Raw genomic sequence first — 14,010 nt, 5'->3', positions numbered from 1 at the left:
TAATGATTTATTATCTAACTCTTAGAAGCGAAGGCAAGAAAAACTACCATTTCTTCTGCTAACTATGTGCTGGCAGGTCTGAATGAGAACAAGGCTAGTTTTGTTTTGGTTTTTTTTGCCACTTTTAACTTAATTCTACATCAGAATCTGTGACCTGAACGACACACCACTATCATTCGCTATGGGTTGCTCTGATCATGTCAACAATCTTCTATCACTAATCTTTGAAAAGTTACCCTGGGGTTGTTCTCTGAACTGCAGGACTTCTGCAAAAGCAGCCATGGTTTCTAAGTTAATATTTGGAGCATGGTATTTTGGGGCTGCCACTTTGGAGAAATCCTGCCATGCCCGGAAGCCCCATTCTGTATAGGTGGAAAGATTGTTCCCTGCAATTTAGGAAATCCTGATTCATAAGTTTCCTATGAGATTGCGTTATGGTTCTCTTTGTTTGAGATTACCCATCGAGATGAATCCAGGAGAATATGAAAACAATCCAAATAAGGTCCTGAGTTGTATATTATTCAGCAGTCACATCACCCTATAATCTCAAGGGAAACATGTTGTAAATTTTAGGATCTGTCTCTGGTCTCAAAGTAGAAGGAGAGAAGAAAGATCACAATTATCTCTTTTTTAAAAAGTATACTTGATATGCAGTATTATTCACAATTATCTTTTAAAGTAAGAAAATTAAGCCATCTTCTCATAACACAATTGATTACCTACCAGACATGTTCCCATTCTCATGTTTCTTTAGGTGTCTGTCTAAGTTGGTTTGTTGACCAAAACACCTATCACATAAGTGACACTTAAAGGGCTTCTCCTTATTGTGGATGTTACGAACATGCCTCTGCAAGTTGGAAGAGATGCTAAACGATCTGTCACAGTATTTGCATCTGAAAAATAAACAGAGAAAATATTTGCAAGCAAATCAAAAGATATTTCTCAAGACTAGTCAGCCAGATATCCAAAATTGTCACCCATAAAACATTTTAGAGAAAAGGCATAGGCAAGAACATTATTTGCACAGTCAAGATTTCAATTCCAATTCCTTTTGCTTTAAAGATTTTTCATGACTTTAGGAAAAGCCATAATAAAATACTGGCAATTTGGTTGCTCCCAAATTTATTAGCGCCATTTAGTTTTCATGTTTTAGATAAAGCTCACAAAATCAATGACATTAATAAATACTAGCATGTTTTATCTTCTGCTTAGGATAATACCAATAAGTCCTTTGTAAACAAACATGAAACAAATTCACATATTCTTCAAATAAAGTAAAAAGATCATTTTTAATTTCAAAATTTCAGAGTCTGATTAAACAGTTTGTTAGAAAATTCACTTTCTCAATTGAAAATCCTACAGGAACTTCCATTATTTTCTCAAAAAGAGCAGTAAACTCCAGACTTTTTAAAACTGAGGCAAAGTGAGTAGTTTATGACAAACCAAAGACAGTAATTTTCATAATCTGTAGTGATTACAAGCCCCCAGAGCCTTTACTCTGATAACCTTTAAACTGTATTTTTTTAAACGATTGATTGATTTAAGAGAGAGAGTGCATATGGGGAGGGGTAAGAGGAGAGGGAGAAAGAGAGAAGCAGACTCTCCACTGAGCACAGAGGCTGCAGGGCTCAATCCCTGGACCCTGAAATCCCCACCGGAGCCGAAACCAAAAATCAGAAACTTAACTGACTTAGGCACTCAGGCACCCCCATCTTTAAATGGTTAAAAAAAGAAAGTAAGGCTTTTTGCTCAGCAGGCAGTCTGCTTCTCCCTCTCCTTCTGCTCATGCTCTCTCTCCATGCCCCCCCCAACCATCTCGCACTCTCTCTCTCAAATAAATAAATAAAATGTAAAGAAAAAAAAGAAAGAAAAAGAAAGTAAGAGTGGCACCAAATTCTCCTTTTGGAATAAAATAAAGGTCTTCATTAATCTCTGCTTTTCCAATCCCCCCCCCCCCCAGTTTTCCATTTCTGTTCTTACAGAGTTCATGGCATTTCTGAACCAGGTCTGTTTTCCAGGAAAACACTTATTATTGGTTGGCTAATTGTTTCTGCCTTCCATGTGATTAAAAAAATATATATCATAAGTTATTTTGAAGTTCTCATTTAATCATAAATAAAAATGTAACTCCCTCCACCATATCCCTTACTTCCCAGCTCTTATGGATAAAGAAGAAAAGTGGGGTAGTCCATGGGGTTATCCTCCTTTCGCATTCTAAAGACAAGACTGCGTTCGTTATTTGTTTGTGTGACTTTTTGGTATGTGTGTTGCTTAAAAAAAAAAAACAAAAACAAAAACAAAAACCTTTCTCTAGACAACTTTTAAGTGAAAATTTCTAACTTAGCAGCCAGACAATCTTTAACTTATTCTTCCATATGTGAAGGGTCCTTCTCCTCCCACTTCTGAATGTAGACTCAGTGGTTCAAGTGCTCTACATCAAAAATCACCCCATTCCACTCGAAGTGTTTGGGTTTCTACGGCTGTCTCCACGTGATGCCAGAAGTCTAGTTGGTTCAGTGGGGAAAATAAATCTGTTAAACTAGTTACTTTGGCATAGTATCAATAAACCGACTCAAGGCCTGATTTAATTTTTCCCCCTTAAAAAACTGCCCTCGCATGATGAGGTTCCTCAACTTTCCTCACTTATAATATTAATTGAAAAACGTGTGAAACCCCACATTCATAGTCGTTGTAATATTTTAGCCTCCTCTTTCGAAAAAAATGTATATTGAGTCATGACCTTCTCTGTAATAACTGTTGACTCCCAAGGCCCACTACAATGAGGATAATGATACAATTAGCACTATCGTGTTATATCGAGCAGAACCACCTAGAAAACACTGCTGGAGAAAACTTATACTGCCACCAAACATTTTTCACTCACAGCATTCATACAACATGAATTAGAAAGATTTTTTGTCTTTGACATGCTTCCAACTTTCTGCTTGTATGCAAAGGGGCTTTTCCGAATCTAATAGGCATCATCTACTCTAATATAAATAAAATCGGCAAATAAGAACATTCTAGACAATAAGCATCTATTATTTTGTATCTTTCCTCCGCTAATATCCTGGCCAAAAGCTTTGAGTGCTCTTAAATAAAGAAATCATTCCATTCTGCTCCAATAAATCAGTAGGTAGTTACGAGTCTAACTTTCAAAAATTCTTAAAATGAATACATAACATAATCATGAGCAATACCCTATCAAGAATTTGGATGTAAACACAGGGGTCATGGGAGTCTTTGAGATCATGGTGTGAGATAAAAACTGACATGGGAGCCCCAAGTCTGGGTTTTAATTCTGGATCTTTTAATACCAGGCTTTACAGAAGGCAATTAACATCTGTGCATCTGAATTTCTTCACTTGTAAAACAGAGGAGCTAGACAAATAATTGTTTAAGATCTCTGGCTATGCCAACATCCTGGCTTGAGTTTTTAAAAATACACATACCATTTATGGGGTAGAATAAAACCATGGATTCAAGCTCAGAGTAAAATGAGCATGGTAGAGTGGCATATCAGATCCCTGGCTATAATAAAATGTTAAGTGTTGAAATCTTTCTTCCACTTAAGCAAAATTCCTGGGATCTGAAATTTTCTCAAAAAGGCAAATCACCAACAGCTTCCATTTTTATATCTCTCTGAGACTTATGTCAAGTCCATTCTATTACATATAAGGTAGAAGTATCACTTATGATTAGTGATTTATAAAACATGTAGGAAAGCAAAGAATTTAAGAAAACACATTATTATTTTCTGAGCTTAAGTCCCTCTAGTTTTCTCTTAAAATTTCAATTCTCTTCAAATGAGCATTCATCGGTCTGCCCATTTTCTTAGTCTTATATGTAAAGAAAAGTCTTTGAAACCTAAGAAATCATTTATTTTAATAGGAAAAGTGAGCGTGCAGACAAAAATAATTTTACACATATGCAATGCATAAGAGTTTCAAAGCAGAGTGAAATTACGATATGGCTTAAGATAAATAGCATTTATTCTTTTAAAAAATATTTATGAGCACCTAACACTATGTGCAAAGCAGTGCACATAAAACAATGTAGATTATATTTTAAAATTGAAGAGAATGTTGATAACTTTGATTCTTTAACAAACAATAATATATTAAAGTTAGACACACGTCTCATGTGTCACGTGGCCAATCTTGACATTTAACAACATAAGTGAAGAGGTAGTTTAGAAATTGTTGGCAGAATTGTTCCTCTTCCTACAATATATTCTATTTCATCTCTTCTACTCCTAGCTCCACATCGTCTTCTTCCTCTCGGGGTTTAAGGTTTATTCCTTAAACCTCTTAATGGAATCTGGGGACAATGACTTAGCTATACTGGGGAAACAAAGTTATAGACGGCTTGTCAACTCCTAGCAGAGACTTAAGACTTGAGAAAGAGAGGCTGTGATGTTATGATATTGTCAATTAATATAGCACCAATTATTGAGAAGAGAGAGATGGCACTAAAATAATTTTTCAGATACTTTTTAAAATGAAGGCACCTGGGTGGCTCAGTCAGTCGAGCATCCGACTCTTGATTTCAGCTCAGATCATGATCTCAGGGTCGTGGGATCGAGCCCTCCATCAGGCTCTGCGTCCTGGGCATGGAGCCTGCTTAAGATTTTCTCTCCCTCTTCCTCTGCCCCTTCCCACCTCTCTCTCTCTCTCTCTCTCTCTCTCTCTCTCAAATAATAGTAATAATAATATTAATTTTTAAAGTGGCTAACATTTCTCAAATGCTTATTATAGCCTAGATCCTGCTAGACAATTAAACAGTCAGAAGCCCTGATTTCAGAAATTAGAACTCTTCTAATTTTTATCTTAGCCATTAGTCAACTCTTTGACTCAAAATCGAAAGGACAGACATCTCAGACATGCACAAAAGTAGCCTCCTTTAAAATTGTGGCTATACATCCACTCTAACTACTATAATATTAACCAAGATATGTAGTAAAAATCATTGTCAAACCTGTAAGGCTGCTCTCCTGTGTGGGTTCTCAAGTGCCGTGTTAGGTTCGCGGACCTTGGAAAAATCTTGCCACAGTATCTGTTATGAAAGATGTTTATAAGAGAAAGTCAGCACAATCGACTTTATTTCACTCAAGCCGCGTAGAAGCCAGATGCTTTATTCCTGATTTAATTAATCTTGCATGGAACTCACATGTCTTTGGTATTTAACATTTGCAACAAAGCCATTCTACAGATATAAATAACTCCACGAATAAAGGCTGTGTTATGAGATTTGGTTGAATTTGCTCACGCATAAGCAAGCAGTTTATGAAAACAGACTTTAGTTTTGATGACCCCCGTGCGCCTCTTTTATTAACTCTGTATCTTTAGAGTCGCAAAACTAAACCAGACAAGGGGATAAAAAAAATGACAAGAGTCCGTGACTCTGGGTTGATGTAAACAGATTTCAAATGTTTCAACTCATTTTACATGTTAGCCACAGTGACAACTCTGTACATTGAGCGGTATCAGATCAGACAAGATCCGAAGACCTCATCCATCAAGGTATGTTCCTATAAAAGCTTTTCTGGAAAGAAAGTGACACATTTTCCAAAGAGCAGATAAATTGATATGCCTGAGTCAGATGCCACAAATTTCTGAAGACAATTCAGAAATCATAAGCACAATTTTATTTAAAAGAAAAAAAAACAGAAAAAAAAAAACCCCAGGCTTTGCTGTAATACTGATGGGTAACAAGAAACTTATTAACTAGCTTTCTCCACTTATCGACCTTATTCGTCCTTTGTTAATGGCCTTATTCTTCAATGCCATGACAATTAATAAATGTATGCTTGAAGACAGTAGTATTATACCTTCAGATGAAAATAATTAACTGTGAAAGAAAATTCATAAATATCAAAGTGAAACAAGTATTTGGCCTGTTTCCAACCTCATTTATCACAACCAAATGGCCTGCGCTAAAATTCTCATTTAGTAATAATTTTTTAAAACCACTACTTCTATATCTCCCTAAATAAAGAGTACTTTGAAGTGCTTGAGATCTATCAGGGTCACTATTAATCATCCAATTGGGAATAATTTCCAAAATAAACAGCAGGGCCATTTGAAATCAGAGGGGGGATTTTTGGACAGGCGGCCATAAGGTGCTCCACAGTCACCTGCAGGTGTAGCGTTCTTTCCCTTTCCGCAGAAGGTTCTCCGGCAGGGCGTTGGGAGGCGCTCTGAAGTTGAACATGGAGGGAACGGACTGCAGAAGTTCACTGGCCTCTGGTTTCAGGGCACTGAAGCTCTCTAGCTTCTCTGCCATGTTTTCAATAGCTGACATCTGGAAGGCAAGAGCACAAGACCATGAAGGACCAGTCTGACTTCTTTTCTTCTGTACTAATCTCTAGCAAACCAAGAAATCCTTAAGAAAAGGGAAGCATGGACTCTGCTGAATGCAGTGGACTATAGGAAAAGGTGGTAGTGTCCCAATATTAGACAACAAAAGGACTCGATGATTTAGGAAACAACGAGGGTAGAACCATGCTCGTAAAATGTTGGGTGAACTTCTTCATAAGACCTTGGTTAGGCCATTTTGTCATAATTTGATATACATCCGAGCAATGAAATACATGGGGCGAAAATAAAACCAACTTGGATTGTTGTTATTCAATTAAGAGACAACATTAGTGCTACATTATGAACATTAAGAATAAACTGGACACCACAGGGGAAGGTCCTGCATACCTTGCCTAGGTAGTAAAAACCATAGGAAGCGTGGCATCCCACGAAAGGAACTCACAGCATGAAACACATCAAGTGTTCCAAAGTTAGAGTTTAAGCCAAATGTGTGTGTGTGTGGGGGGGGGGGGAGCAGAAAGAAAAAAATGAATGTCTAGGAGGTGTTTTGCCTAAGACTAGGTTAACCTAATATCTGGATGTGCGACAATCTTAAATGGTACCATATACAAGGAATTTTGATGAAATATTCATTTTTTTTCCTGGACAAAGACTGAGTTGAAAGGCAGTTCGTGATATATCATCATGACTTCACGTAATACAACTTGGCACGGGCTCTATAAGGACAGTAGTTAGGGTAACCGCACTCTCGGAGAAATAATCTTCCAAAACTACCCCGCCTAATTCTTCCCTTCAAACAACCTAATTTATGTTGCTTTCAATCTTCAAGTTTCTGTCCACCTGCCCATGTGTCTGACGATCCCGATCGGAGGAGGATGGCATCCACTTTGAAAGGCAGCTTGACCCTTACTGTCCTCAGCGAGAAGGACTCTCCTTTCCTTCAACCCTCCCAAAATGTTAAGTTTCCTTAGTGCTCGTATTTTATTTGGAAGCTGCTTACTACTGAATTTTTAAGTAGAAAAGCAAACTCTCAGGCCATCCTGTTAAATCAACTCACCCATTATTTATTTGGTTCTCAGGCACTCTGCCACTGGAGAGCTCAGAAAGCCGTTAAAAAGGTGTTTGCACTCTATATGCACTCTGTGTGTTTCTCGAAGAGCTGGGGCAGGGGTGGGTGGGTGTTGGGGTTTAGACCGGGAGACTCCACGCAAGGACAAGAATGGTAACAACTGCACATTTGAACAACTGTTTAACCCAAGAGGATGATGATTCTCTCACTGATGAGAAGGCAGGACCGAATTGAAGGCCTAATTTTACGAGCTCAGGTTAGAAATAAAAGGCAACACTTCCCACTCAAAAGGGAAATTCAGGAAAGTTCTATTCCATGGCCAGGCAGCCGAACAGAATGCCACTGACTCCTTACGGTGAAGCAAAATCTTTTTTTTTTTTTTAAATTTTTATTTATTTATGATAGTCACAGAGAGAGAGAGAGAGAGGCAGAGACACAGGCAGAGGGAGAAACAGGCTCCATGCACCGGGAGCCCGATGTGGGATTCGATCCCGGGTCTCCAGGATCGCGCCCTGGGCCAAAGGCAGGCGCCAAACCACTGCACCACCCAGGGATCCCCGGTGAAGCAAAATCTTAACAGGGTGGCCTGTCGACGATTCGGTTCTTACGAAGGGAAATGCCCGATTCTTCAAATGACTATTCATGTTATAGTTAGCGCTCTCCTTTTCCCTTTATGGGAACACTGAACATAAGAGCCTGGAGCCTGCCCTCTCGTTTCATGCCCAGACTCCTAATGCTAGCTACAAATTGCAACGTACAGGGTACCACTGCCAATTTGCCAAATGTCTTTCATCAAACACGGTGCAAAAAAATCTCAGAGGAAAGTCAAGATACATTTACTTGTCAGACGACAAATGTGAACGCATTGGGAGGCAGTAGGGGCTCGAAGCTCAGGGGTTTGATTCATAATCACTCAGCTGCTAAAACATTCTCCACAGATGCAAGTGGACAGCACATTTGTCACTATGAAGGATTTTGACACATACTGATCACAGGGCAGAGATATGGAATGATGATGCTGCTCAGAGAGGTTGGCGGAAACTCTGTCCCTGCAGAATACGGTCATTATCCCCCTCTAGCTGGAGCATTAGCATTTTCATCTTCCTTTGGGTTTTATTTATTAAAAATCAATCCAGAAATATTTTATGATACTATTTTATTTGCATTTATTCCTTCTAATTGTTTCCTGCAGAAAATCATTTCGATATTCCACCCTCCGCGGAATAAATTGTCTGAGTGAAAAATGACCTCTGGCCTTCAAGCTGATTAGCAGAAACAAGCAAGGGTCAGGGTCATGATCGCATACATTTATTGGGAAGAATAGTAAGTGCATGGGTGATGATTATTAATGTTTTATTTATGTACATTTAATATTTGAGTAAAGTTTCATTATCTAGCGGTTTTAAATCATTGGAGTGTCCGCCCTGCTGACACACTCAGATTCCTGCGGCGATATATCTTATAGAAACACTTTGCCTTTTATATGGAAAATAGCTTACTCATGACTCTTATTCTCGCCTTTCATCTCTAGCACATATAAACTGCAAGTCCTTCAAGTTATTTAAGAGCAATTGGCTGTTGAGAAATGTGTCTTGCTTTAGTAGTAGCTAATACCTCCTTTTGAAGAAAGATTGCCGCGATTACATTACCGCAAACTACTCCGATCTGGGGAAACCATCAAGAAACAAGAAAATACATGATGGGCTTGATAACTAAACGCTGACACTCTTAAGGATAATAGGCAAAAAAAAAAAAAAAAAAAAAAAAAAGATAATAGGCAAAAGAATAGGGGTGACCCGAATGCTTCTATTAATAGCTACCCCCACCTTTGGCTTCCAGTGTCAAAGGAAAAGAGGATTAAACAGGAGTGAGGGAAAGGGAGAGAAGGAAGATGGGAAGTGAGCCGAGGGTAGCTATTAACACCACACACACATACACACACACGTGCAGTACTCTCTGTCCAGCTGGCAACCACTGAACATAAAAGCCACCACTGAACCCTCCCTTTCATCTTCAAAAGATTTGCTCTCATCGCACTTGACCTCAGTTGAAAAGAGTAAGTGTCCCCATTAGGACAGATAGAAGTGGCTCCGACATCTGCCAGTTGGGTGGGTTAGCAGTTCTGTGACCAACAACAGTCTGTTGTCTCTATTTTCGGTGAAGGTGTTGGATAAAGATGAGCTTCATCTAGTGCCTGGGTCAAAACCCTAACTTTCTCACTCTCTGGGCTGACTCATAGGATGCTGTTCCTGAAATGACAGGCATTTTACAGGAGAAGCAGCAAGTTTTGACATTCATTTTAAAGTCTGGCTTGGTATTTTAAAAATCAACATGAATTGGGATAAATGGAACAGAATCTAGCTACATATATACTTCAGTTATGAAAAACCCAATGAGGAGGGCAATGTGTACTGCTATAAAAAAAAAAAAGAAATTTGCTGAGAATGGGGAAAATAAAGGAGGAAAAATTAGATCATATATTTTAGAAATGCATTGCCCTGTGTCCTATTAATGTCACAGGCTAATCTCTGATCAGTAAATGACAGGTTTTTTTTTTCCTATGGAACAGTAATTTTTATTTATATATATAATAGTTGTTGATGGTATCTGCAGCCAGATGTCTGGAAGAGGAAGTCATTGTACCCCTTACAGTCCCCAAGAGGCTATTAACTTGATACTGACGCAAACTAATATTTAGACAGAATTCCCTAGATCCTACCAAAAAATGCAGCTATCTCTCTAGTCAAATAGAGTTAGTATTTTTAAAAACATTTCAGCAGGCAAGATATCATCAACTGGGTCCTAAGCACTTAGCTTAACATTTATTATCTGGCAGCCAATAATTGATGACATGAAGAAGTTTCTCATTAAAACCATTAAAGTGACAATCTGATTATATGAAATGATATGTCCAATGGCACCATGAATTATGTGACCTAATGTTTTACAAATTAGATTACACATGCCTTTATCATAAAACAACTAACTTCTCATAAATAACTTATGATGGGAAAGTTTGTAGATTTGGTAGTTTTCTATATTTATTCACTTGATAATCTTGAGAAATCTCAAAATCATGGCCTTTTGGGGGAGAAGTAAGTATTCATGGTTTACGGCCATCTCATTCCATGTATCACATTCAGCAGTTATGATTATCCAATCCCTTAGAATGTGTTTACCACTAAAAATGATAAACTTTAGTATTTTAGTAGCTCCCACTAATATCTGTGTTTTATAATACGAATAGAAGTCGTAGCTCTGAAAGCCCTATGATTCAGGGAATGGAAGTGTTTCCAAAACATTGCAATGGCAACTGCTGTACCCTTGTATCATCTGATACAAGGAAAGGGAGTCAAACCTAAAATCTGACTTGGTTTTGTAAACTGGTAGAACCATTGGACATATATGTAGGGGACAGCGCCTTATGAAAGAAGCAGCCAGCCACATAGGTACTGTCAAGTAATATTTCCACCTTGGAAGGGAGGAGGACCCGGAGGCATGATACTCAGGGAGGAACACTAGAAATATCACTAGAAACACAAGCCAGGGTAATCAAAGCACAACTCCATCAACTGCACAACTTTGTCTAAGGAAGTCTCTCTCCCTCTCTTCCCTTATACTTTTGAAATAAATGAACTTAATCCTTAAACATCTATCAAAATGAGAAAAATCACAATTCATCACATACTCCACGGAAGAAAGAAAACGGAGGAATTTCTGGTAAGGAAAATCTAATGTCAGAGGAAACAGTAAGTGCTACAGTGCTCCAACGTAACATAATTTATATCTAATTATACAGTGACAAAAAGAATTGAACTGCATTCCAAGATTTTACCCGTATCTCAGAATCAGAATAATCCTGAGTAAAGAAGAGAATGAAAGAGTAAAAGTATATATAATTAGAGTCAATTTTATAATACATGTTATTTATATGGATTTCCATCGACCTAAAGTTTTCTTTGAGAGTGAAAACAAAATAAGCAGTATTCTCTGTGTCTTGAGCAAAAAATAGAGCTGTCTCCCAGTATTATTACCTGACAACTGACTGTATCTGGAAATAAGAACTGAAAGTTGAGGAAGTGAGACCCAAGGCTGAAAGATTCATTCACTGGTTAGATATGGATTTTTAAACATTTAGTCTTATTACTCCAAATAGCCAGAACTAAGTTCTGCCCTGGGATATACGGATGTGAATTCCAATGTCAGCTTGTGTCTACATGTAAGTTCAGGTTTTAACCTTTTGAAGGCCTTATCAAAAGCATCTTTAACATGCTGATACAGGCTCCCCCAAATAATGGTTGTTTCCACTTAGTGACCCATTTCGAAGGCTCTTTTAACAAACATGCTCCCAAGTGCCGCGAAAGAGTTCTACATCAAGGTATAATTACATGGAATGGGTCAAATTTATAAAATAAACTTCTTTCTGTAAACAATTTATAGCACACTAAATGCCCAATTAAAACGGAAAGTATTTTGCAACTTGACAAAGCTGGAAAACGATCTGCTGAAGCCGTGTCATTTAATGGAAGGCGGCTCAGAATTCTTCATGTCTGTACAGCATTTTATAATATAAGTTGTTTTCCTTTTAATGCTACATTATTTTAGTCAAAAATATAAGTAGGAAACTTACCCAAGTTCTCTGATCAGGCAGTTGGAACTGGGAGCAAAATTGAAACAAAAACAAAAAATTACTTCTGTATCAGTATCTTTATTGCAATCTATCCTTTGAGAAATTAACATTTATACAGACTTTGTCATTTTTGCTTATCATGTAACTGTACCTTGAGTAAAGGCTTTGGAAATGAAAATTAAATGTTTTTATAACACTGCTGGATTTCCTCCATTTACCTAAATTAAATTTTAGAATCAAGGTTATAAACCAGAATGTTCTTTTTTTTCCAAGAAAGCTAAACATTACCTACTACCAAATCTTAAAGAGCGAAGTAGATACTTCCTTATTTGTTTTTACTCACTGCAAAACAAGAGAGTCCTAAACTTTAATAGATACAACTTCAGTAATTTCCTGAAAAAAAAAGTCTAGCCTCTTGCATTTGTATAACATTAATAACGAAGAAGATATTTACTCAAACGTAAATCACTGGGTAAGAAAAAAAGTAATGTACTTGGAAATGCGCTGCTTGACTTTTATTAGCATGGGATTCAGACCATTAGTGGTCAGAACAAGAAGGACATTAATGAAAACAACTACAAACGTATAGCTACCTATGTCGGCTTATGACGAGAATCACTGGGGAAAATTTCAGTGAGTTGGGAGGTGAACTCTTCCAGGAAGCACAAATGTCGTATCCTTAAAATTATCATTTTGCTTGGTTACATGGGTTATTTCTTGCCCTTATAAGTGATGGTATCTTTAATAAGGAAGATACACAGTTTTTAAGGATAAAAGATTCATTGTGGAGGAAAGCTAACAAGAAGAAACACTTTGTCGAAAGCAAAATAGAAGATGAAGGACAAAAGACTTAACTGATTTTTACATCGATATATATAAATGATAACTTGGAAAAAGACTAACTTTTTCTCAGTTTTTTGGGATATACTAATAGGATAGTCAGACACTTTAAAAAGAAGAAAATAAAAATGAATGGATAAAGGACAGAAACAGAGGTAAAACAGAGTCTTTTTGCAGATGTGTACAAGCCAAACATCTGGAAATAAAATGTATTAGCCACCCAAAATATATTTAGAGTATAGGAAAATCAAACCAAGGAGGAAAAGCCAGTTTTACGACAGCACAATTGCCAAATGATTTCTAGGGCAGCTCAAATGAGCCATCAATGTAAATGCCAAGTACCTAAAATGCAAAGTACCCAATGAAATGGACATTCTAGAGATCACAGAACACCATTCCCTGCGTCTCACCTCCTTGTGGCTATCATTCCTTTTCAAAATTGTAATCTAACCAAGACTCTACAAACAATTTTCAATCTATCAAGAAAGAACCTCTATAATACTTATCTCTACCTTATATTAAACTAACTTACTTATAAAAGAAAAATAGAAATCTAAATAGTCCTCTCATGGCCTGACACAGAAAGCATACTTCTTTAAAAAATTGAATTAAGTGAGGAATTTAGATCATGAGAATAATAAAAAAAAAAAACCCACAGCAATTGTCTTTTAATTTTGTATGTGTTCCTATATCTTCTAGATATTTTTGACAAGATTCTAAAAACACACATTATTTTTCCAAGAGGCAGCGAGATGGCCTAATAATCTTCCAATAAAATTCAATAAATATGGGCAGCCTGGGTGGCTCAGCGGTTTAGCGCCTGTCTTCAGCCCAGGGCCTGATCCTGCAGACCTGGGATCAAGTCCCACATCAGGCTCCCCACATGGAGCTTGCTTCTCCCTCTGCCTGTGTCTCTGCCTCTCTCTCTCTCTCTCTGTGTGTGTGTGTCATGAATAAATAAATAATTTTCAAAAAATCAATAAATATCTAAGTATCTATTGAGGTTTTCACCTTTCATTATTTAGGAACTGCGCCCTGGGAAGGAACATACTGAGTAGAAATACAAAGACACACACAAATTCTAAAATCAAGCTTGCCTAGAGAAGACCACTACCAAGACTTTCTATACCTATATCTATGTTTTCCCTAAA

The 14,010-nt window shown here is 37.4% G+C and overlaps 1 protein-coding gene across 12 annotated transcripts in view; it reads right to left on the bottom strand.

The window, feature by feature from the left end:
- Positions 1-14,010, bottom strand: part of MECOM (MDS1 and EVI1 complex locus) — a 554,726-nt gene that overhangs the window by 11,701 nt on the left and 529,015 nt on the right. For 9 of the 12 annotated variants that reach the window (XM_041731621.1, XM_041731617.1, XM_041731615.1 and 6 more), the window contains 4 exons: positions 12,020-12,046; positions 6,137-6,303; positions 4,978-5,055; positions 724-893 (listed from right to left, as the gene is read on the bottom strand). In XM_041731621.1, coding sequence (XP_041587555.1) covers positions 724-893; positions 4,978-5,055; positions 6,137-6,303; positions 12,020-12,046 — 442 coding nt within the window. The remainder of the gene's footprint in view (positions 1-723; positions 894-4,977; positions 5,056-6,136; positions 6,304-12,019; positions 12,047-14,010) is intronic. The other 3 variants (XM_041731618.1, XM_041731619.1, XM_041731626.1) reach the window with 1 other exon arrangement.

The sequence above is a fragment of the Vulpes lagopus genome, chromosome 17, assembly GCF_018345385.1.
Source record: "Vulpes lagopus strain Blue_001 chromosome 17, ASM1834538v1, whole genome shotgun sequence".
NCBI lineage: Eukaryota > Metazoa > Chordata > Mammalia > Carnivora > Canidae > Vulpes > Vulpes lagopus.
Note: the sequence above shows the minus strand (reverse complement) of the source record. Positions and strands in the feature narration are given on the sequence as shown.